Source organism: Equus quagga, chromosome 16, assembly GCF_021613505.1.
Source record: "Equus quagga isolate Etosha38 chromosome 16, UCLA_HA_Equagga_1.0, whole genome shotgun sequence".
NCBI classification, from domain to species: domain Eukaryota; kingdom Metazoa; phylum Chordata; class Mammalia; order Perissodactyla; family Equidae; genus Equus; species Equus quagga.
Genome location: NC_060282.1, coordinates 77,324,260 through 77,349,996, shown reverse-complemented (window position 1 = coordinate 77,349,996; position 25,737 = coordinate 77,324,260). Strand labels below are relative to the sequence as shown.

The window sequence follows — 25,737 nt, the reverse complement described above, 5'->3', positions numbered from 1 at the left end:
TAACTACAAGTCCCATGATGCAAAGCAGGAGCCCGGACTAATCAGGGCCGCAGTTCCTCCTGGGAATTGTAGTCTTCTGATTACCTGTCTGGCATACTAGGTATTTTAGCCTCCATTTCTCAAAAGTTAACGTATAAAAATAATGCTATGGCACAGAAGGTAGAATTCTTACCACAAAACTGGATTCAACCCACCTGCCAAACAGCCCAGGTCCTGCAAAGTCCAATCTGCGCCTGCGGGGGCGGGCGCCCTCGGCGTGACGTCGCTTCCGGGCGAGGCGGCCGGCCGCCCCGCCCTCCGCCTCGCGGAACGCTGGGCCCGGCTGCCCGGGCAGAGCCGGGCTGAGCCGGAGCGCGGCTGCTTGCGGGCGGCGGGTCACGGGAGGCCTGTCGGGGCCGCCGGGGCATGAAGCGCTGTGGCTCTGGAGGTCGGAGTTAGCGTCACGGGGACGCGCCCTGTTCCGGCCGCGGAGCGGGCTGAGGTAGGGACGGGGCGGCGGGCGCGGTCCCGGGCGCTCGTGCGGTGACACCTGCCCCGGGCCGGCGGCGGCGGCGGGCTCCACGGGCGGGGAGGGCGGGGGCGCCAGGCGCTCCTCCAAAGCCGAGCCGCCGCGCGTCCGGGGCGCCGGAGCCCGCGTGCTCGGACTCGGGCCGGGTCCTCCGGCCGCCGCACCTGCGCGCGCTGCCCCGGAGCGGGACCGACGTGCGTCCCCCGAGCCCGCGCGTCCCCGACGTCGGCGCGGCGCTGTGCGCGCGGGGCCCGTGCGTGCCGACCTCCCCGCCGGGCCCGCGGGACGAGGGCGGCCGGGCGCTCCCGCGGGCCTGGGAAGGTCGAGGTGGCGGGCTTCTCCTTACCCCTCTGCGGGGGGCCATCGGGCGGGCCGGGGGAGCGGCGAGTCAGCAGCCCGAGGTCCCCGAATCCTTGGTGATGGGGAAAGGTACCCAGGGCCACGTGCTGGGTTAAAAGTCTTGGTTCAGCATCTTTGCAAGTCCGAGCGCTTCGTTTCCTCCCTTCCCTGTCAGTGAGTAGCGACGTGTAGATGTGGTTGGCTAGGCAGAGCCGTTGTGTGTCCTGTCGCTGGACTGTGGTTATTACAGTTTCTTAGTTTATCATTTAGCAGCTTAGGGCCTTTTCTTCTTTATTATGAAATTATTCTGAGGCCCGGTGAACTTGTCCTGTAGACAACAGAGATTAAGAGTTAGGAAGGTTTGTTAAGTGCCCCCAGTTTGTGGCAGAGCAGAATAAGTGATGATCTGGAAAACTAGAAGAACGTTCAAACTTCGAGTCATTTAATCTTGTTGGGTGTAAGTTTATTGTTCATTGGGTTTTTGTTTGATTAATTTGATCGTTTTTTTCCAAATACGTCTCATCCCGGGTTTAATAAACTGTTACTTTAAGAACAGTTGGTATTTACCTTGTAGTTTCTAAGCTGCTGGTTCACTGTTATTACTCTGAGTAATTGTTTAGCATTTCAGTAATCAAATCAAGTGGTGTGTGAATAATTTTCCTCCCTTTCTTCCCTTACTTTCTCCCCTTCCCTCCCCATACTCTGTGTAGTACTGTCAGGACCATAAGCAGAGGAACGTCTGGACCACGCTTCTCTTTCCACCTCTTATATAGATGAGATCAGGTTAAAATGAACGTTGCAGAAATCCATCACAAGGAAATAAAGGGGGAAAAAAGGGATAACATGTAATATGAGGGTCAAGAAAAAGGGTGTGGGATAGTTCTGTTCTCTATACCTTGCAAATAGGAGTCCTTAGCAATGATATTTTGGGATTAAAGGACGAACTTTGGGGTGTGTTTTCTTTCCAAATGAAATAATAGCGTGTTATAAAATTAAAAGAAACGGATATGAACGTTTTGCTTTCTTTTGGATAATGCTCCGGATTACAGACTAATCTTTCCATATGTTCTTCTCATTTTTAGTGAATTCCTAAGAAGAAAATAATGGATTGCATATTCATTATTCTCTAAGGGTTTGGACTCAGCAGTGCACAGGTGTGTTGCAAAGGCCGAAAGAAGATGGCAACTCCTTATGTCCCAGTTCCTATGCCCATAGGGAACTCTGCTTCCAGTTTTACAACCAACAGAAACCAAAGAACTTCTTCTTTTGGGAGTATCTCAACAAGCTCAAACTCTTCCAAAGGCCATTTAGAAGACTCAAACATGGGTAATTGTAAACAGACAAGTGTACCTGATCAAACGGATAGTACTTCATCTGTGTGTAGCAGTCCCCTCATTAGGACTAAATTTACAGGTGCAGATTCTTCCATTGAGTATACTACCAGACCAAGAGAAAGTGAAGAACAGAATCCTGAGACAGGGAGTTTGGAAGATAGACCTTCTACGCCTACCATACTGGGTTATGAGGTGATGGAAGAAAGAGCTAAATTTACGGTGAGTGTTGACTTCTGGATACCAGTGGAACGTGAAAGAATGACTAACCTGTGTTCTAAACCTGTGTTCAATTGATTAATGTTAGCCACTACATGTAATTTCTTGAACATAAAACTCAAATGGTTTTTACCTCTAAATTTTGTCATGCTTTGTTTTACTTGAATGAATTTTCACAAAGCAGACACACCTCTGAAAGTAGCACACAGATTAAGTAACAGAGCATTACTAGCATGCTAAAAGCCAGCCCCCCGTGCCCTCTGTCAGCCACTTCCCACTCTCCTGATAGTTTAGATTAATTTTGCCCATTTTTGTACTTTCCATAAATGGGATTATGGAGTAGGTACTCTTTGGGGTGTGATCTCTTTTCTTTAGCATTGTTTGTAAGATTCATCCTTGATCTTGCGTGTAATTGTAGGCAGCTCGTTATTACTGATAGGATTCCTTTATGTGAATATACTACAATTTATTCTGTTGAGGAGCATTTTGGTAATTTCCAGTTTGGGGCTCTTAGAAATGCTACTGCTAAGAAGCTTTTTGTCCTTGTCACTCAGTAAACAAAAGTATGCATTTCTGTTTGAGTTCTGCCTAGGAGTAAAGTTGCCGCATCAGGGGGCTGGCCCTGTGGCCGAGTGGTTAAGTTCTCGCGCTTCGCTTTGTCAGCCCAGGGTTTCACTGGTTCACATCCTGGGCACGGACATGACACGGCTCATCAGGCCACGCTGAGGCAGTATCCCACATGCCACAACTAGAAGGACCCATAACTAGAATATACAACTTTGTACTGGGGGGATTTGGGGGGAAAAAGCAGGAAAAAAAAAATTGCCGCATCACGTGCCCAGCTTTAGAGGACACCGATCAACAGCATACCAGAGTGGTTGTTCTAATTCATACTCCTCTAAGCAACGTATGAGAGTTACTGTTACTCCACACCTTCCTCACGTGGTATTTTTCCATTTCTCAATGTAGCTATTCTGGTTGGTAGAGTGATATCACTCTTTTGTGGTTTTAATTTGCATTTTCTTAGTGACTAATTAGATTGAAGACTCTTCTTGGCCATTTGGATAATCTCTTTTGTGAAGTGTCTGTTCAAGACCTTTGTTCATTTTCCTTTGGAGAAGTCTTTTCCACTTTGGTTTATAGTTTTCTATGCATTCTGGACATAAGTCCTTTTTTCAGAGTGTGTACTGTGACTATCATCTCTCTGTGGTTTGCCTTTTCACTACCCTTAATGATGCATTTGATAAAGAAGTTCTTAATATAGTCCAATTTACTAATTTTTTTCATGTTTAGCAGTTTTTAAAATCTACCTACTCTCTGTTTACAAAGATGTTGTCCTGTATTTTCTTCTAAAAACTTTATTGTTGAACCTTTCGCATTTAAATCTGTAAATCATCTGGAATTGATTTTTGTCCATGGCGTGAGGTAAAGGTCAAGACATTTTTTTTTCCCTCCATATGGGATCAAGTAATCAGGTTTTTATTGAAAAGACCACTTATTTTCTGCATTTGCACTACTGCCTATGTCATAAGTCAGGCGAACATAAATGTCTGGATCTGTTTCTGTGTTCCTTTTTCCCTCCTTTATCAATTCCACACTGTCTTAATGAGTGAAGCTTTGTGATAGGTCTTGGTGTCTGGTAGCTTGAGTACTCTCCCTTTGTTCTTTTTCAGGATCATCCGGCTGTTCTTGGCCCTTTGTATCAGGAACGTATTGAATCTATAGACTAATCGAAGGCAAACTGACGTCTTTACAATGTTCAATCTTTGAATCTATGAACCTAATCCATTTACTTAAGTCCTTAACTTCTTTTAATAACGTTTTGTAGTTTTCAGGGCAGAGGTCGTACATCTTTTGGTTAGATCTGTTTCTAGGTGTGGCTCTTGTTTGATGTTCTCTATCTCTTTTTCTGTCTTTTATTTGTTCATTGTTAGTTTATTCATTTTGGTCTTGTATGTGAATGTATGTTTATATATCCAGCAACCTTACTAAATTCACTTATAAGTTGAAATAGTTTGTTCTTTCTCTTGGATTTTCTTGAAGTAAAGTTTTTATTTTACTTCAGCATTTCATGTTGTAAATTTGCTACAGTACGGAAGGCCCTCCAAGAAAAAATTCTTGAGGTAATTTATGAAGAAACAGTCCTTAGAGTTAAATTGTCATAAGACTGATGATGTGATGGGAGATCTGCACGGACCTGACTTTGTTGAGAGTGATTTCGGAAATTATAATAAACTGCTGGTTCATTTCCTTACGGTGACCTACCTTCATTAGGAAGGAATGAGCGTTCATTGAGGTGATGTGTGTGAAAATGCAAGTTCGTAGGGAAATGTAAGGCAGTGGGTTATACATGTAAAGTCTTTCAAGAGGAAAGAAGCAAATGACAGATATGAAGTTAGTCATACTCATTTATTCATTAACTTAATATTTTTGAGTACTTGTTATGTACCAGGCACTCTTCCAGGTAATAATGGTACAGCAACTTGAATGAATGATTCATGAGTAAATTTTTTAAAGTGCTGATATGTCACATGGTGATAAGTGCTATAGAGAGAAATGAGAGAGAGAAGAGAGAGAGTTTCCCTGAAACTGGAATTGCAATTAAAATAGCATTGTCAGTCATGGCCCCACAGAAAAGATGTTAACGCTGAGAGGGAGAGAGCTTTCCAGACAGGTGGGACAACTGCAAAAACTCGTGTGGCTGACAGCAGGAGAAGCAGTGGGAAGAGATGTCGGAACTGAGATGACAGGTAAAGACGAGGGATGTGACCCCAGATCAAGTAGAGCATGTAGACCAGTGTAAGGCCTTTAGATTTCACTCTGCACGAGGTGGGAATCTTTGAAAATGTTTTAAAAGGGACAGTCCCATAATCTGACTTAATTTTCTTAAACGCTCTTTCTGGCTACTGCGTTGAGACTTGGTTTTGTGGGGAAGAACAGAAGCAGGAGGCAGTTACGTTCCTGCAGTAATCCATGGGGGACGGGATGGTGGCATGGGCTAGGGTGGTTGGAAAGAGCCTAAAAAGTGATCAGATTCTGGATATATTTTAAAGGTAGAGCCTTGGATGTTGGAGAAAAAGAAATCAAAGATGATCCCAAAGTTTTTGGCCTAAACAATGAGAAGAATAGGGTTGCCATTTAATTAGATGACAGATTTTGAGGGGAAGATCCGGATGTGTTTTTGGACGTGCCGTGTTTGAGATGTCCATTAGACATCAGACTGGAGATGTCAGGTGTGTTTGTGTGTATGTGCATGTGAGTGTGTACGCATGTATCATGTGTGTACATATATAAGTTTAGCAGAGGTCTGAGCTGGAGATACAAGCTTGGGAGTCTTAGGTTTATAAAATAACTTATTCCTTTGAATTGCTCTCTTAACTGAAGAAAGTGTTAGTACTGACTGGCGAGATCTTATAATATAGAGAATGGCAAGTCTTTGAAAAGTGTTTAAAAATGGAAACTGACTAGAGGGGTGGTGAGCAGAATTGAGAAGGAGGCGTGAGGCGGGCATCTTCAATTGGTGATGTTTTGTTTCTTGGTCTCGGGACTAGTTACTAGATGTGTCTCTGTTGTGAAAATTCATTAAGCTGTATACTTACGATTTTTGCACTTTTCTATATGTATTTTATAATTCAGTGTATGCTTCTGTGTATATTATAGTCTACTTAAAAATCCTAAAACAAGAACTACATAGAAACATAGACAGTCCACTGTAGTGTATACTGATTTTCCAATGAAGAGTAGAAACAGTAACTGCTGTTAGAGAGGAGGAAGTAATCAGCACTAAGTTCTTGTTGAGAGCACTAGGTAAACGTGGTAGGTAGCGCCTTCTAGAAGAGAGAAAACGCAAAAGTCCCTACTGTCTGCCCTAGAGAAACAGGAGTGTTCAGAGGCCACTGTGGAGAGTAGCTCAGTGAGAAGGGAGGGCTCATTTTTTAAAATAGGAAAATAAAGTCAATATGGATTATGTGAAGATAACCTAATTATCATGTAAAGTTGACTTTTATCACGCATCATTCATTCATACTCAAGAGTTCTGAGGCCCATTTATCCCTTCAGCTGGAATTAGTAACTCCTACAAAGAATGTTTCCTTTGTATCCTCTTTGCTATCAGGACTTTGTGGAGACTTGAAAGGGTGTCCAAGTAATCTTCCTCACCTTTATATGCTGCAAAGATAAATTACTTCTATCTTACTTCAAAGCTAAGGGATGCATCCTTGACCCTTCTGATTCTTCCCCTTAAAAGCTGAAAGAGAAGTTTGTAAGGGAGAAAAGTGGAATGGTGGGATGATCTACAGCCCCTAAATAGAGTTGTCTCTGGAGCATCCAGTAGGACCATAATGTGAGCCGTGAATGTGAGTCATATTTGTAATTTAAAGTTGTCTAATAGTCATGTTAAAGTAAAAAGAAACAGATGAAATTGTATTTAATAATATATTTAACCTAATATACCCAAAATATGATCATTTTAACATGTAATCACTATAAAACCATTTTAATGAAGTATTTTTACATCATTTTCTTTCTAAGTCTTTGAAACCTCGTGTGTTTTTCACACTCACATCTCGTCAGTTTGGACTAGTCACGTTTCAAGTGTTCAGCAGCCGCCTGTGGCCCAGGTGCAGCTCCAGAGCTACAGATGAAAATTACAGCTCAGCAGACTTCAAGGAAAAAGTCGCTCTTTTTAAGAAAGCTTCAGGCATCGCACGGTTACTGAGTACTTCATATGTGCCGTGTATTTAGCTTAGCCCAAAACTGCACCAAGAGCTACCAGGAGGCATTTAACAGAGTTTCTGAGATTCTCTTATAAGTAATACTTCCTCATAATAAATTCTAATATTATACTTACGAAAAATAGAATCTAGTTTTTTCTTATTATGTGCTTTTTGAAATATTGACTGGCTTCAACCAAGTTTTTCTATTCAATAGCCTAGATAATTGTGCATAACTATAGAAATGTAAACTTTTATCTAATATGGCTGTTTTTTAGCTTGTATTTCAGCCTTGAAGATTAAAATAACATCAAATTTATTTGAAAACTTTGCTTCAGAGTTGTTGAGTTTAGAAGTTAAATTGATAGTATGGGACAAGAGTGGCTGTTTTTCCTAGCTTTTTCAATCATGATTGATTATTTTATCAATTTTATAATCTGTTGGCATAAAATATATCTTGGAAGCTGAGTTTATTTGTTATTAGTGTTCACCAGAAAAATGTTTTGTCTCACATTTGTCATAGTCATCTTTCTTAAGAAAAAATCTTGCCTTTGGAGCCTACATTGATTATTTTGTACATTTGATGGTCTAGATAATTTCTGATTCTTTTTACGTAATCATTATGATCTGGGTTGTCAAGTAAAAGGTTTAAAAATATTTGGTTTGAATTTTTAAATATCTTCACACATATACCTATTGATTCTTTCTTCCTCTCTCTGCATAGGTCTATAAAATACTAGTAAAGAAAGCCCCGGAGGAGAGCTGGGTGGTTTTCAGGAGATACACTGATTTCTCCAGGCTTAATGATAAAGTAAGTACTCTAATAGATCTCAAACTGACTTTCCAAATTTGAATTATTTTTTGTTCCTGATGCTTCTGTTCTATTTGTGTTGTTTCTTCCTTGTTAATTGAGTGAAGTTAAATCTTTGCTAGTTCCTAAGAAAATTAACCGTTTCATCTCACTTTAATAGCCTAAAGTCCCATCTCTACAAATAAATTTCTTTTTTGGAAATAAAAAATTATTTTTACTGTCAAAATGAGAAAACCTTAAAATCCCTAACAGAAATATAAGTAATTATTAATATAACCTTGTGAGTTTGACAAAGATGTATGTAAGACAGCCCCTAAATCATATGACTACAAAATAATGAACAAAAAAAGGTTTTTTAACATATTGTATTAGTTTTCTGTTGCTGTATAACAAAGTACCACACACTTTGCGGCTTAAAACGCACCTGTTCATTACCTAGTGGTTTGGGTGAGCTCGGCTGGGTTTGCTGCTTAGCGCCAAACGAAGTCAAAATCAAGCTGTTAGCTGACTGGGCTGTTAACTGCAGGCTCATTCAGGTGGTTGGCAGAGCTCCGGTTCTTGTGGTTGTGAGATGAAGGCCCCTGTCTCCTTGCTGGTTGTCAGCCAGAGGTTGTTCTTAGCTCGTAGAGGCTGCTCCCGGTCCTTGCACGTGGCCCCTCCGTCTTCAAATCCAGCAACAGTGGGTCAGACCCTTCTATGCTTTGAATTTCTCTGACTTTCTCTTCTGCCACCAGCCAGGAAGAAAGCTCTACTTTTAAAGGGCTCATGTGATAAGATTAGGCTCACCCAGAAAATCTCCCCATCTTAAGGTCAATTGAATAGTCACCCTAATTATACCTGCAAAATTCCTTTTCTGTGTAACGTAAAATGACAGCAGCAACCCCAGAGGCAAAGATCATGGGCCCATCTAGAATTCTGCATACTGCACATGTGAAACAGAAGATGATAATAAATGCCAGTATATTAAGAACCCTTAAAAATAAATAGCAAAAAAGATAAACCCAAAAGTATAAAATGCAACACATGATATGAACAAGGAAATCCACGGAAGAAATATAAATGACCAGTAAATTTGGAAAACATTTACTATCACAGGAACTCCAAGAAAAGAAAATTAAGAAACTGTTTTTCACCTGTCAAGTTGACAGACATTTAAATGGCGTTATTCATTGTTGGAAATAGGAATCTTCCTAGAGGACACCCTACAGTTGTGCGTAATTTTGAGACAGTAATCACATTTCTGGGATTTATCCTATATAAGAAATCAGGGATATGGTCAAGATTCAGCTCTAAGGATGTTTATCAGAATGTTTTATTTATTGTTGTTTTCTTTGTGTTTTAATTTGTTTTTAATAGTTAAAAGTTAGAATCAACCTACATTTCCAACAATAAGGAAATTGAGTAAATTGCAGTGAGAATGTAATAGAGAAAGGAGCTGAGCTGCCCAGAGCTAGAGGGAAATCAGATGAGGCAGGTCGGGGGAGTTGGTATTTTAGACCCCAAGGGAAAGAGCATTTTTCCAGAAGCAGCAAGTGGTTTATGTGCTTCTGAGACGCCAAGTAAGATGACCTTGGACCGGAAATTACTCCCTCATTTTGACGGGTGTTCAGTAGAGGAAACTTCACTGGTCCTGTCCTCTCCCGCCTGCCACCCTCCCCCCTGCTTCCTGGACTCCTCAGAACTTCTAAAGTCAGGATGTTCTTAACAATGTTCGCTGGTGGGAAACCCCGTTTATGTGGCTTTGCAGCTGCCTGGCTGCCAAAAAGTTTCTGGCATTCTGAAAACCTCAGTTTGAATGAAAAGGTAAAACATAGAATGGCAAACTATTTTATCCTTTATTAAGGTGATATTAAGATGCCTTTTTGTAGTATGCCAGAATACTTAAAGTATTATTTCTAGTGTGTTTCTGCCATTATATGAACTTCATTTACTGTTCCTGAGTTTTTATGTTACACTGATGAATTAAAAACCTATAATTCTGTACTTCTGTTGAGTTTTTTTAATGATTAAACAAACAAGAAGAATCAAAGTAATTCATGAAGTTACTACATACTTATGTGGATTTCTTAGCTTTCTTATGAAATTATTATAATTTTTGTTCCTGCAGACTAATTTCTAGGTTTCAATTTAGCGCTGTTTAATCTGTTATTTATTATTTTTCTTTTCAGGGCTCAACTGTTTTTAGTGTTTACTTTCCTTTATCTCTCTAGATTTATCTTTATTGCTAAAATATTTCTTGTCTTAGGCAAGTTGAGATTTAGAGAACGCTGAAGCTTTTGAAGAAAAATGATAGTAGGAGTTAAATTTAAATCTGGTGACTATCTCCATGGTACTCCAAGTTGGGCACTTAAAATTATTAAGTGTCTATATCAGTTTTCTAGGTACCAGAAGGCGCTCCACCCATTACCTGCTTTTACTGGCAAGAATCAAAATGTGTGAAACACCAGCGGGCACACAGGTTAAATTGCAGTTATTTTTATAATTGTTAAAAATGAAGTTAAAATCTTAGGATCTTTAATTTTATAAAACCAATAATGAAGAGTTTATGAAGTGGGTAGTTTGAGTTCAGCATTGTTCTAGGAATTTGGGATTACATAGAAACTACATGGATGGGTCCTAAATTTAAGGAATTTATATTCCCCACTTATCTATAGTAGTGGGGAAAAAAATAGTCAAGTGACAACATGAGAATTATTGAACATAATTGAAATAAACTGGCTATAAAGAGAAAATTTTGTATAGAACACTGATTTTTTTTTCTTCCTCTTTTTTTTTAGTCTCCTGGGTTATAATCTGGCTTCAGCTTATAAGAGCCTCTTCTGAGGAAGTCAGAGTGCAAAGTCATGAGCAAGTTCTGGAACACATGGGGCTGATCAGCGTTGAGGTGTCTGGCAGGGTTATAGAGCAGGCTGAGTGATGAATAGTTTGCAGAAATATGGCCACAAGAAGTGGGTTTTTCTCTGTGTTCTACTTAAAAGCTCACTGTTTTCTACTTCCAGGTTGCAGAAGTAGGTTAAAACTGAACATTTCTGTGAGGTGGAGCAATTGGTCTCAGTTCCAGGCAGCAGGGCATAGGGCTCAGCCCCTCCATTAAAGAGAAATTCCGTGGCCGTCCTCAGCCTGCCTGTCTCTTGGGCCACAGTGTCCCGAGCTGTCCTACACTGATTGATCTCATCATGTAGTTCCAAAGTAGCGTCCTAAGATTGTCTTTCAGGAGATTTTGTCTATTTTCTCCTTTGTTGGGTCATGTTTCCTCTATCCCATATCTTCCTCTTTCTTGAATTACTCTTTGCTTTTAGAGGAACTAATTCCCCAGTAGCTTCTTGAGGAAAATCACATAGGTGATATTTTTTAGATCCATGCGTGTCTAAAAATACTCTTTTTCTGTCCTCATACTTGATTCAAATTTGGGCTAGGTATACAATTCTAGGTTGGAGTCTTTGGGATTTTTTTCAGAATTTTGAAGACATTAAGCTATTGTCATCTTGCTTTTAGTGTTGAGTGTTGCTGTTGAGAAGCCCAAAGCCATTCTTCCTCCTGATCATTTGTAGGACACCTGTTTTTTTCTTCTTTAGAAGTCTGTTGAACCTTTTCTGTGGAATTAATCGAAATTTCACAGTGTTTTTTGTAGGTTTCGTTTCTTCTGTTGGACACTCAGTGGTCTTGTTTAATATGGTAACTCATGTCCTTCAGACAAATGTTTCTGAATTGCTTTATTAATGAATTCCTCCCTTCTGTGTTCTCAGTTCTCTCTTTCTGTAACTTCTTTTGTAAAATACACCTTTTGAGCTGGTTCCTTATCTTTGCCTCCCCTTTTTAATTCTCTTTTTCTTTTTTGCTATTTGGGAGGATATTTCCTTATTTCTTTCTTTCTAAAAGCATGTTTTTATTCTGTAAGTGTGTCCATTTTTTGTCATCTTAGTATTTCCTGGATGTGATATCTGCTCTTAATCCATTGAGTGTGTTAGTGATAAGTTTTCATCTGTATTTTTATTCTTTCATGTGTTCTCCTTGTGTTATCTTTTTCTCTGAGTTGCTTTTTCTGTTTGTCTTCCATGTTAAAGAGTAACTAAGTAGTTCTTGGTTGTCTGATCATGGTTGGAAGGTGGGTGCTAAAAGCTCATTGGAATCTCTTACTCCGTGGATGAGGCCTCCATTGACTTTAAGCTTTGGCCACTCTTGGAGAACTTCTGACGTCAGGATCTTAGGTCCTTCTTCTTGGCTTGATCAAACTGTCCAGAGGAGTGTTTTCCAATCTCCTGCCTTTCGCTGCCAGTTCCTGAGCAAAAGTTTGAAATGGTTTCTGTAGTGTCCGTTTGGTGGAGATTTTCGTACACGTAGGGTTTTCTTGCCTCTGCTGAGTCAATTACCACTCTTCTCTCTGCATTTTAGCTTCTCATGTATTGTTTTATGTATTTTTCTCTTCATTATAGTTTTTGTGGGGCTGCAGAAAGACAGAATTAGATGAGTGTGCTCAATTCTCCATCTTAATCTGAAAAACGTGCATTCCTTTTTGAAAGCTTATTTATAGAAACAGCAAATGCCTATTATGAGATCATTTTTCCAAGAAATGTATTAATGTTTTAATTTAATGAAATATGAACATTAGCATTTACAAAAGTTATTGCAAGCTAATGGATAGTCCCCAAATTGTACTTTGTTCAAAATAAAGTTATTGACTAAGTACCCATAAAATGAAGACTTTGTGAGGACTCATTTGTGGGACACTCCCCTCTTCTGAGGATAATTTTTTAAAGGAAAAACATAACCATGTATCTGGACATATGTTTTATTTAAATTTAAAGCTTAAAATTAATAAAAGACCATTTTTTCCTCCTCATGTCTTTTATTATTTTCATTGCAAACACATTAAATAACAAAACTCCAAGGCCAAAAGTATCTAGTTACATCTTGAAATCAAATCAGTGTTTTCAGTGGTCCAAGTTACTCTCTAGTTTTTGTCTATTTTATCTTTACATGTTTATAGAAATACAGACAGAATGTTATATTTTATATTTTTACTTAGCATTTTACCCTGTGAACTTTTCCCTTTTGCTAGCCTTTTTTTTACCTTGTGATATTTAGTTTTATATTTAAGTGTAGAAATGTGTGTGTACATGATTTCGTTTCGCTCATCCATTTATTGAAGAGAGATTGTTGACTGCTTGTGATGGAGCAGACACTGTGCTGGACATTGAGGATGCTCCTATGAATAAGGCATGATCGTTGCAGTGTGCTAAAATAGTTCTCAATCTTAGCTGTACTTTGGACTTGCCTGGAAACCTTTTTTAAACTACAGTGCCCAGGCCATATCCCAACTAATTAAACCCAGATCTGTCAGAGGCAGAACACAGTAATTAATATCTTTTCAAGTTCCTAGGCGATTCCAGTGTGCAGCCAAGGGTTAGAATCACAGGTCTAGTAGGAAAGTCCAAAATTAAATAAATGTTATGTACATTGTGATAAATGACATTTGAAAAGTGAATTGATTTGAGACTGTGTGGCAGGCTGTCTTTTCTAAAAGTGTGCACAGCAATTTTTCCAATCCCCTCTGCTCTTCCAGAATCTTGCCACTGACCGTCAAGAGGCAGAGTCTGTTTCCCTTCCCCCTTGAACCTGGGTGGGCTTGTGACTTCTCCACCCAATAGAGGACAATGGAAATGAAGCTGTGTGACCAGGCTGGATCATAAGAAGTAGACAGCTTCATCCTCGCTTTCTTGGGATGCTCTCCTTTGAAATCCACCCTGTTTACTGAGAGAAAGTCCAAGACATGTGAAGAGGCCATGTTAGGCTTGTGGCTGACATCCCCAGCTAAAAGTCTCAGCTAGCAGCCAGCATCATCTACTATACATATGCAGGACTGACCTTCAGATGATTCCGGCTCCCACCTTCAGGTCTTCCAGCTGAGGTCCCAGTTCATTGTGGAACAGAGATAAGCCATTCTCACTGTGCCCTGTGTGAGTTGATAGCCCACAGAGTCCATGACCTAATAAATGGTCGTTTTTATACCACTAGGTTTTGAGGTAACGTGTTACACCGGTATAGTCACTTGAACCCAGTATATAAAGGGAAATCTAATATAGCTTAGAAGATTGGAAAAGTCTTGCCCAAGAAAGCAGAATTTAAGCCAGATATGCCAAATGGATCATAAACTAAAATGTATAAGCTAAAACTATAAATGTCCAGGAAAAAACGTGGAAGAATATCTTTGTAACCTTGGAGTGAGCACAGATTTCTTAGGATCTAAAAAAAAGGATAAACCATAAAAGATAAAAATGGATGAACTAGATAACATTATAATTAAAAACTTATGCTGTATTAAGACTTAAAATGAAGTCAGGTGACAGCCTAGGAGAAAATATTTGTCATACATATACCTGACAAATGACTTGTGTCTGGAATATGTAAAGAATTCTCGCAAAATAATAATAAAAAGACAAATAACCCAGTTTTTTCCTTAAAAAGTGGAGAGGTCAGAAGATTTGAATAGATAATTCACCAAAGAAGGTATGCAGATTCAAATAAGCATATAAGATATTTAACGTCATTTGTCAACAGAGAAATGCAAATTAAAGCCACGATGAAATATACCATGCATCTACTGGAATGGCTAAGGTTAAACAGACAATGCCGAGTGTTGGCAAAGATGTGGAGCAACTGTGGCTTCTATGTATATGCAACTGCTAGAAATCAAGAATCAAGGCATAAAAAGCTTAGCTAAATTTAATTCTTTTATTTTAACATATTTCATGAATAGTTTTACCTAGTCAACAGGATAGATTTTGTAGAGGTGATATAATTAAGTTGAACACTGTGTTTTCTTTTTTCTTCTTTTTCAGTTAAAAGAGATGTTTCCAGGCTTTCGACTAGCACTTCCACCAAAACGCTGGTTCAAAGATAATTACAATGCCGACTTTTTAGAAGATAGACAATTAGGATTACAAGCATTTCTTCAAAATTTAGTAGCTCACAAGGACATTGCCAACTGGTATGTAACAAATTGAAGTAAGAGGTTATCAGTGCATTCTAACAACTAGTTTAAACTAAAGAATAAATCTAATGACACAACTAGTAGGACCTGCAACTAAGATATACAACTATGTACCATGGGGACTTGGGGACATAAAGTAGGGGGGAGGAAAAAAAATAAATCTAGGACCCTAGTTATTCAAGCACAGAAATATAGGGTAGGATTATAATTACTTCTCCTCTCTAATAAAGCACTCCATGGAATTTTCTTGCTTTTTTCCAGTCAGGAATTTATTTGGCGTTTGATTTGTATTAACAATTTTAAGAAGTTAGCTAAAGGTAAAAATTCAGTGTGCCATATACTAAACCACCCAAGTGTGAAGTTGATTTTAATATTTAGTGTTTTAGCAGTCATTTAAACAAAGCGGCCCACATCAATATGGTCAATATGACACTATGTGATTTTAAGGGTAGTATTCTTTATATTTCTCCAAAGTAATGCAAAAATAAGAAAACTGTAAAGTTGAGTTAATTTACTTAGAGGATAAAGTGAAAAGTACCAAAACCACTGAACAGGGAGAGAAGGGATCTGTATGGGTTTTTTGGCTTCTGAATATATTTACAGAAAATTGCTTTATGATTTGATGTCAGCTGGGTATCTAATTTTGGAACTTACATTATCGAGTAAATTGGAAGTATTTTGAGAAAAGAGAGCATTTACAAGGCAGCAATAGTGTATTGTAGAGATACCTATATCTGTAACTATCTTTAGTAGTTTTCCACATAACGATGGAAAGCAATTAGAAAACCATCCGATCTCACTTCTTCAGCCTCTTTTCTCAGCCTTTTTTAGTGTATATCACCTGAGGTTATACATAACACACACGTGCTGTGCATAGACGTCTTGCTTCTGACCGTCTGCTGCCTAAGCCTGACAGCTGCTCGAGGTCTCCGCCCATCCCCACTCATTGTCCGCTACGAAAGGAGCTGCAGGCCAGACCCTTCTCTCGACTCTACATTCACGTATGCACTTGCGTCCTTGACAGCTCCTTCGGGTATCTCAAAGTGACCTCAAACCTAAAACAGACTGGAAAGCTTGCTTTCTACACCTTTTCCACAGTATTCAGCAGTATCATCTCCCCAAACCTGGGAGTCGTCCTTGACACCTCCTTCACTACCCTTATCCCTCCTGTATGTTTCAAATTCCACTCAACTCTGCTTTTTTCCGTTCCTGCCATCACCCCTCTAGTCTAAGCAATTTTCTCGCCTTAATTACCTCAGAAGCTTTCCCACCGACCTTTCTCGTCTGCTCTTGTTTCTGTAGCCTGTGGAGCCATAGTCACCTTTTGTATCAGTTTGTTGTTCCTCCTGGTCTCTGCCTACCTGCCTGTCTTTCCAGCTTCGTGTTTCATTATTCTTCCCCACCCCCATTCTCTGTATGTCAGCTGTTTTGGTCTTTTAGTTTTCCCAAATCACCTCACTCCTTTGTCCCTTCGTGCCTTCAGATATGCTGTTCCCTGGAAAAGCAGTGTTTCATGCTACCTCACTCAGCCCTGACCTAGATAATGCCTGTATATCCTTCAGATTGCAATAAAAACTTCACTTCCTTAGGTGACTGGCTTTCCTGATCACCCCCTCACCCACCACTACCTTCGCCAAAAAGTAGTTCAGCTCTTTCTCACAGTAGCAGTACCAGCCCTTCTCAACTGGTCCTGAGAGTCAACTCCTAAGGCCTATGACACCCATTCTATGTGTGAATTAAATTCTCTTCTTCTAGGGTGATACTAGCTACAGACCAATCTTAAGAGAACTGAGAAAATGGTCACTGAAATCCTCGTCACTAGGGTCTGATTCTCTCAGAATCCCTGCTAAGAATGGCTAGTTGGTACTTTAATTTCTAGCATTTCAGTTTGTAACTATTTCTGTGATGATTTGATTGCGTTTCTCCCACTAGGTTGCAAGGTGCATACATAATAGTAGGTCGTGTAGCTGTCTGTCTCCCCAGTCGGGGTGCAGCGCTTAGCACAGTGCCAACACGGAGGCCGTGCTCAGTAAGTGCTTGTTGAGTGAATGGCAGAACTGTTGGTGTTTCCTGTTGTACTAGTGATAAGAAAAAGCGATTGAAGCAAACATGACAAAACTTAGCAGCTGTTTTCTAGGTGGTGGAAACGTGGGTGCTCCCTACTTTTGTATGTGTTTTTTACATCCCCCCCAAAAAAAGGTTAGTGTTAATTCAGACACAGCAAACAGGAATAAAAACCAACAAATCCTAAAATCATAGGGAAAGCCTTTGAAGAAAATGTATTGTATACCATACCATAAAAGAGGACTTTTACATCCTGTCCCCTTTCTCTTGTCCCTTATTCAAAAACCTTTATGTCTCTGTATTGAAAATATTCTAGTGACTTAAAATCAGATTTATTCTATAAATGACTATACTCTGTTTTTACCAAATGAAATATTAATGTGAACCATATTAATAAACTCTTTCTATGATTTCTTGATTTTTTTAAATAGTGAAAGTTTATCTTAGTTGAGATGCATCTTTCTTTTTTTTTTAAATTCCTGATAATAGATCTCCATCTCTAAGGTGGGCATTACTAGGGACATTCAAGATCTTGTTATGTCTAAAACTGCATACTTTGGTCTTGCTCAGTTCATAAATAGATGTTTCAGGGAGAGAAAGATTTCTTGGCCGGAGAGGGCGGGGAAGGTTTCCTTTGGCATTGCTGCAGCATTCATGGTTCTCAGAAGTCAGGCATGAAAGCATCTAGTGTGCCTCACGGTGTTCACCTACCTACTTTTGTCCTGTCACGTCCTCAGGCATTTAGGGAATGCTGTAAGATAACTTGAAGCCGAAATAAGGTATTTATGCCTTGTTTATCGTAGGGCACCCACTGTCTTTTTGTGGGTGATGCATAGCATTTTTTATTTCACAATTTAAGAAGTTTCTTAATTATTATTTAAAGCACGGTGTAGGGGTGGTGGGGAGAAGAGTTATTAATCTTTATCTTAAGTGTTTGCCCTGTGTCATGCTCAGAACGGTATGAAAGAAGAAGATATACTCATTGGTCTTAAAATTCATTTGAAGAAAATTAGTATTCTATCAGTATTCTGTTTAAACCAAGTAAGAGTTTATGAAATGCTTCTTGGTATGATTCTGATTATAAAAGTAGCAGGAACACAGAAAAGGAACCGTCAGTCCTTTTTGCAGTGATCGAGCAATTCTGGAAGCAGGAAGTAGGATTTGACAGCCTTGAAGGCCAGATTAAGATTATGGGGAAGAAGATGAATATGAGTCAGAAACAAATAATTAGGAGATATCTAGGAAGTCTGAGGTTGCCAAACAGCTGTTTATGAATTTTTCCTAAGAGAGAAAAGGAGAAAAAACAGAATCCCAATACTTCTTTATAAAACATAAAACTACATTGAAGAACCACTACTTAAAACATCAGTTAGTTGTACAGTACCTGTTGGTACACCTCTTAGCATCCTCTTACAGTTGGAATGGCAGCATAGAAAAATTACTATCTTTGTACAGCCAAATAAGAATTTGCTATTAGTTCTTCATACAGTTCTTTCATTTTCCTTTTCAGTATCGTCTTTCATTTCCTTTTTGATATTCTTAGTATCTCACAGCACAGTTATTTCTTACCCCTCGTGTTGTCTAGGAGCTTGCCGTTGCACAACTGGCAGCTCTTAATATTGTAACTTCTCTAACTCTAACAAAGCACGAGTGGAAGAGGACAACTGAAAGGGTATTAGGATTGTTGGTTTGAATGTTTTAACACAATATTATTTTCAGATGCATTTAGAAAATACAAAGTAAGAAAACATAAAAACATTAATATTTTCATGATAAAAGGAGTTATTGATTTTTGTTCCATAAGTATTTATTTAGGTCTTACTATACATAAGGTATTGCAGCCACACGGGTGTGGTAGATGCTAATGTTTTATTCAAGACAACTGAATAGGAGAAAGAAGCACCCGAGAAAACTGCAATGGGTAGAGTTAGACCTCTTTCAGAGGAGGAAGGGAGAGTTAGAGGGGGCCTCCTACGGGGTGACATTGGAGCTGGTTTTTAAGGAATCAATGCTATTTAGACTGATAAAGAGAAGGTGAAGAGGAGCTTTCCAGATGAGAGGGAATATTTTATCAAAATGCAGAAGCAGGAAGGCCCAGCTCTCAGACCAGGCACAGTGTGTAACTCAGTTTGTCGAGGTGAAAGATGTGTGAAGATGGATGAAGGGGGAGAGTCTTAGATTGCACAATCTGTTATAGGTAAAACAAGGCTGTTTATTGTTTTATGCTGTCTTGTGCCACTTGGAAATTGTTACATCATTTGATCAGCACAGCAGATATTTTCCTATTCTCTATTTTCAGAAGTACTGGTCTTATGTCCTGATGTACCAAATTTTTCCTCCGTTTTAATTCTCGTAAGATACACGGGTTAAAATTATATGTTTTTTCATCATAGTGCCGTTCATCTATAAGGGCTTCAGTGCCAAAATTCAGTGTTTTAAATTCTACATCTGTGGGAAAAAAAAGTTTAGAATGGATCTAGATTAGCAGCAGTTCATAGTTAAAAAAAAAAAAAAAAAAAATAGTATCCAAGCATTTGCATGAGGGAACAACTGAAAGAAATTAGAATATTTACCCTTTAAAGGGAAAAAGTACTTGGGGAATATGATAAACATCTTCACATGCTTTAAAGATTGTGATGGGGAGAAGGATTAATCAAATGATATGTAGCATGAAAGTGTTCTGCCTTTTGAGAAAGGGAGTTCCTCTTTACCTTCAGTATTTGAAAAGGCTGGATGACTCTCAGTGGCATCAAAGAGGGAGTTACTAAATGGGCTGTGGTGGGTAGGTGACTTCTTGGGTCTCTCCTAGTTGTAAAGTTCAGTAATTCTATAATTCTTGAACAGAATACTTAAACTATTTTTTAGACATTTTCAACCTGAACTGTCTTCTCACAGGAAATTTTGTTGTTAATATAGTTAAGTTGTTTTTCTGTGTAAAGATACTATCAAGAGAAGTTGGGTTAGTCTTAGTATTTTTATAAAATGAGACAAGAATTCAGTTATACTTGCACTAGTGTAATAGTACCTCATGAGAATCAACACGTTATTGCTAAGGTTGGTTGGATGATTTTTACCACAAAAAGTTTGGTAGAAATTCAGTTATGGACAGTTTTTAAAAAGGCAATAAAGCCAAACATTTTGTATTCAGATACATGTAAACCCTTACTTAATTAAATTGGGTTTTGGAGACCTTATACAAAATTGAGTTTTCTGGGCTTCGTAGTGAAATAAGCTTAACTGAGTTTGACCAGTCTTCAATTGGAAAATTAGGTAATGGGGTAAATGTTCTCTGAAAATTCCCTTTCAGCTCTGAATTTTTCATATCTTATTGTTTTTGTTGTGCTTCTTTATGAATCTTGAAGCTGTACCATCAGAAAGAGCCAGGTTCTAACTTTCTTTTAACTCTTCAGACTTTTGGTCTTACTTCTTGCTGTCCTAGGCTTACTTTCTTGTGAAAGCTGGAGTATCTATTAAAAACTAAAATCCACCTCAAATTTGAGAATTGTACTGTAGTATTTATCTACAACAGTGGAGAGAAGTTTGTTCTGATGGCCTTAATAGTTTTATTAATTTTTTCTAATTGCTTCGCTCTTACAAGTAAATTAATTATTTGTTGAATGCTTATTCTCTGCTGTGCTAATTGCTTCCGACACAGTCTGCACAGTCCCAGAACCTGTCCTCTACTGCCGGTGAAGCAGACTGCTTCATAAACAGACAGTACTAATAATACAGGCTAATAAACCCTGTGAGAGGGATCTTTTCCAGGTGCTGTGGTGACACACTGAGAATACTGAACTAGGAGAGGATGGGGACGGGATCTAGTCAGAGAAGACTCCATGAGGAGGTGATGGATGAGCTGAGTCCTGAGGACTAAGGTTGAGAATGCCAGGTAAAGGTGGCAGGGATGGGCCAGGATAACAGCAGCCAGTGTGAGGAGAGGCCTGGAAGCCTGGAGCAGCAGGAGAGAAATGAGGATGACCGTTTCTGAATTTCGGATAAGAAAGGCAGTTAAAACTTGATGTGGGCAGGTGCTTTATGCCAACGCCAAGATCTGGGCTTTGTTCCCCCTTGCTAGAGGAGGCATAGATGGGTTTTAAACTGGATTTGACATAAAACATGTTTTTTGAAGTGTTCTGGATTAGAAGGAATCAGACTGAAGGTGGAGACACAGTGTGCTAAGAGTAACGGGGGAGAGGTGCCGACGGTCTAACCCGGGCCCCACGGCCGGGCCTCACCGCCTGCTGCCCGACCTGTCCCTCCTGCCCGTGGCCTCAGCTGTCATGCCTGCCTCTGCCCTTCTCCCCAGGCTTGTATTCACTGTTAATCTTTGTTGTTTTAACTGGGGAGAATTCTGAAGAGAAATATTAACTGATGTAACATTTCTATCTAAATCCCTCGGTAATAGTTTCTTGCAGTGACTTTTTGTGCATAATTTCATTTTGACAGAAGTGATATCTAGGATTTTTAGTACACTTTTTACTTAGTTTTAGGGGATTTTTTCCCATTTAAAATATGTTTTGAGATAAAGTGTACACTTACCTATTTAATACCTGGTCTTTTAAAGAATTATGAAATGTAAACAGATACATACCTGTGAAAGAAAGAAAGGAGCAAAATAGTAAATAGATGGTGAAAGTTCACTGGATGAAATCTTTTAAGTTTGAAAATACAGTAAAACCTTTTTAAAGAAAACTTTGAAGAGAATCAAAGGAAGAGTTTAAGTTATAGGACACATTTGCTTTGATAATAAAAACGATGCTGAAGGATACCATCTGTGGTCTGCTCGTCTTCAGGCAAGTTAAGTCAGCAACTGATCCCAATTTTAAAACGGAGTTTCCCCAAACACACTGACAAGGTACTCTAGTTAATGAAAGGAATAGAAAGATACAGTCTTCCTGACCTTTTTACTCTAGACTGTTGGATCTTCTCTGAGTCAGAGAGGTTTCTCTCCTATCCTGATGTTTTTCTTGCCTAGTCATTATCGTGATGAAATGGAAGCAAAGGTATTAAAGATTGACTACAGAAGACAGTTAAGGGGACTGTGTTAAACCTATCAGTGAACAAGTAAGGAAGAAAAAAAGTAACACTTTATTTTAAAAATGGACTCGGGGCCAGCCCCGAGGCCAAGTAGTTCTCTTGCTCTGCTTGGGCAGCCCAGGGTTTCGCCTGGGGTTTCACCGGTTCGGATCCTGGGCACAGACATGGCACTGCTCATCAAGCCAGGCTGAGGCGGCACATGCCACAACTAGGAGGGCCCACAACTAGAATGTACAACTATGTACTGGAGAGGTTTGGGGAGAAAAAGCAAAAAAAAAAAAAAAGATTTGGCAACAGTTGTTGGCTCCGGTGCCAATCTTAAAGAAAAAGAAATTGACTTAAATTTAATCCATAAACCATTCAATAATACAGACTGGTATTTGTGTTTTATTTGAATTCACTTGATTCATTTATGAATCATACATGGATAATATATATAGAACATCACTGAGCAGAACTGTGGCACAGATAGGCAGTCAAATATTTATCAAATCTAAGTAAAGTTCTCTAGTCAGTGATTCTAAGCAGGGGTGAGGGCTTCCTTTTCTAGGAAAATGAAAAGAGATCAGAATTTCTGAGAGAGAAATTGTCTTCTCGAACACTGCTGTGTACTGGAGACTTTTATGTGTCCCTCTCCTGGAGTGGGAATAAAGCATGAGAGTGTTGAGTGTCTTCCTCAACTGACTGAGTCCTGTCAAAACAGAAGAAACATAGTGAACCACAGAAAAGGTGTTTTGTAAATCAGCATTGTAAAGCCAATTTTAAATTAAATTTCATTCTTATGCTGCAAAGAGAGTAGGGCATGGAGTATAACCTTGGAACTGTATTGAAAAAAACTTAGGAAATCCATTGAATTTCATTTGAGTAGAATTCTAGTGAGCCATAGATCATAAAGATTTTCAGGGAAGGAGAATGAACCAGAATAGCCGCTCCAAAAAAAGGTGCCTGCAGCTGGGTACATTTTCAACATCACTGATGATCTTGGGCTGCATTTATACTATAAACCAGAGGTATAAAAAGAAATTGCTGTCCCACTTTTTCTTTCCTAGCAGCAGCATTCCTATAATTAGGGTAATTTGTGAATGTAAAAATGTTACTGAAGTTGCTTTTTAGAAAAGGGAGTATTTTTCTAATAAGGAAGTTTGGTTTTCTACCCACTTAGCCTGTTTCTGATAATTGGAAAGTATAAATATAACAATACCATATTATTTAATTATTTTGAAATTTATGGCAGTTCAGAAACGGGATGGTCAGAATTTTTTCTCTTGAACTCTCTAGGGAAAATATCTAAGTAAACTAATATAATAAACATGATTGCAAGGAAAAGCTTTAACTTGTTTCAACCTAAGTACTTTTCAATTTAGAAGCATCTTCTGAGGAAGAAACGAAGTATAAGTTAAAATTGTATTTCTTCATACGATAGTGACTTTTTTAGACTTGTTCAAACTAATATCTCATTGAAAGTGATAAAGTGTCTGTTCACCAATTATTTGGGTCTCCTGTACCATTATTCTGAATTATGTTTTATGTCCTGTATTTGTATGTAACATGAGTTCACAATCTCCATGTTCGCAATATCGTAGAAAATAACTTAAAAATCTTTGTGTCTTCTATAGATTTTATGTTTGTATTTGGTTACTTGTATGAAAACACATAAACCAGCTTACTTATTTTGGTTTATCAGCAGAAACAACTTGCTTAAAATGCTGTATAGCTTCAAAATAACTTGCTTTTTGCTATCTTATGTAAACTTATTTGCACCCCAATTTTTTTTTTTTTTCTTTGAAAAGCCTTGCAGTAAGAGAATTTCTTTGTCTGGATGATCCTCCAGGTCCATTTGATAGCCTAGAAGAAAGCAGGGTAAGTGCTGTATCATATATCACATGAAAAGAGGAACAAATAATAGAGTACAATAACTACATTGTTTCTTTGAATAGAACAGAAAACAGCAAAATATTATCATTTTAGACCATGGTAGTTTTGCACAGAAAGCTTTTAATGTTTGAGTCAAAGGTTTCTTTCATTGAGATACATGAGCCTGGTTCAGTAAAACAAAACAAAAAAAATCCTTAATGTCATAAGGTCAGTAAAGATCTAAAATTAAATCCTATATTTTGTTCTCTTTATTTTTACTGTTAAAAAAATTACTAGATTTAAAAGTACTATTTGTACACTGAGTTTTCTTCCATCTGAGTATCAAAGTAAAGAACCTAGAGTTAAGATCAAATTTAAAACTTGTCTTCAGAGGTAGAAGTCATTGTCTTGTTAGCAATTCAGCACAAGTGTGATGGTCCTCAGATTGCGCTAATTGACATGTTAAAGTGGCCTATTTCTTGAAGCAGTTGACTAGATTCACGAAACATGTGGTAAGAATGGATTAGCTAGGATAGTATGCAAGTTTTTTTCCCAAATGTTTGATGGTGTTTAAATGGAACAGATTTAATTGGTAGGTTTGTAATGTCTTCAGTTACACTGAGTCAGTTGTTTGTATCAGAGTGAATGCCATAGCTTTTTAAAAACAGCTTTACTGAGGTAAAATTTTCATCCATAAAATTTGCTATTTGCTATTCCATTGTAAATGTACAATTTAATAATTTGTAGTAAATTTGTAGGGCTGTGCCACCATGACCATAATCCAGTTCTAGAAATTCTATCACCTCAAAGATTTCTACAAGCCGTTTTGCAGTCAGTCCACACTCCCAGCCCCAGACAGCTGCTGATCTGCTTTCAATCTCGACAAATTTGTCTTTTCTGATATTTCATATAGATAGAATCATATAGTGTATATATGTATGTGTGTGTATAGATAGATAAAAGTCAGTATTCAATGTACGTAATCTTTTATATATACAGTATGCCTAACATATAGTATACAGTGTTTGTGTGTATATATATATATAAAGTGTATAAGTTTTGCATCTCATTCCTTTCACTTAGCATAATGTTTGGAGGGTCCTCTCTCAGTGTTTCATTCCTTTTTATTGTGGAGTGGCTTTTCATTGTATCCGTGTCCCACCCTTTGTTTATCCAGTCACCAGTGCAGGGGCATTTGGATTGTTCCCCTTTTGTGCTGCTATGAATAATGTTGCTATGAACGATCTCAAAGAAGGCTTTGTGTGAAAATGTGTTTTCATTTCTCTTGGGTTGATCCCTCAGAGTGGAATGTTCGGTTATATGGCAAATTATGTTTAACTTTTTTAAGGAACTTACTGTTTTCTAAAGTGGCTATACCATTTCACATTCCTGCCAGTAATGTATGAGTATTCCAGTTCCTCCGTGCTCACAAACATTTGATATTATCTGTTGTGGATTATAGCCACTCTTGTGGGTGTGTGGTAGTATTTCATTACAGTTTTAGTTTGCATTTTCTCATGATTTTTTATTTTGATCACTTTTTCATGTGCTTTTTAGTCATTCATATATTTTCTTTGATGAATTGTCTATTTAAGTCTTGTTCATTTTTTTACTTGGGTGTTTGTCTTATTGAGTTGTAAGAGTTCTTTGTTTGGGATACAAGTCCTTTTTCAGATACGTGATTTGCAAATAATTTCTCCTATTTGCATGCGTCTTTTCATCTTCTTAATGGTGTCATTTGAAGTACTAACGTTTTTAATTTTGATGAAGTTCATTTTGTGACTTTTTTATGGCTTATGCTTTTGGTTATATTGCAAGAACTCTGATTACACAGGGTCACAAAGATTTTCTCCTACATTATTTTCTAGAAG

The 25,737-nt window shown here is 38.5% G+C and overlaps 1 protein-coding gene across 2 annotated transcripts in view; it reads left to right on the top strand.

Annotated features, from left to right (window-relative positions):
- Positions 1-300: 300 nt before the first annotated feature.
- The window catches only part of SNX16 (sorting nexin 16), a 37,847-nt gene continuing 12,410 nt past the window's right edge, over positions 301-25,737 (top strand). Inside the window, exons 1-6 of one of the 2 annotated variants that reach the window (XM_046642226.1) lie at positions 301-481; positions 1,930-2,173; positions 2,261-2,400; positions 7,834-7,920; positions 14,760-14,908; positions 23,803-23,872. In XM_046642226.1, coding sequence (XP_046498182.1) covers positions 2,026-2,173; positions 2,261-2,400; positions 7,834-7,920; positions 14,760-14,908; positions 23,803-23,872 — 594 coding nt within the window. In that variant the 5' untranslated portion in view covers positions 301-481; positions 1,930-2,025. Of the gene's footprint in view, positions 482-1,929; positions 2,401-7,833; positions 7,921-14,759; positions 14,909-23,802; positions 23,873-25,737 lie in introns of both variants that reach the window. The other variant, XM_046642225.1, reaches the window with a different exon arrangement.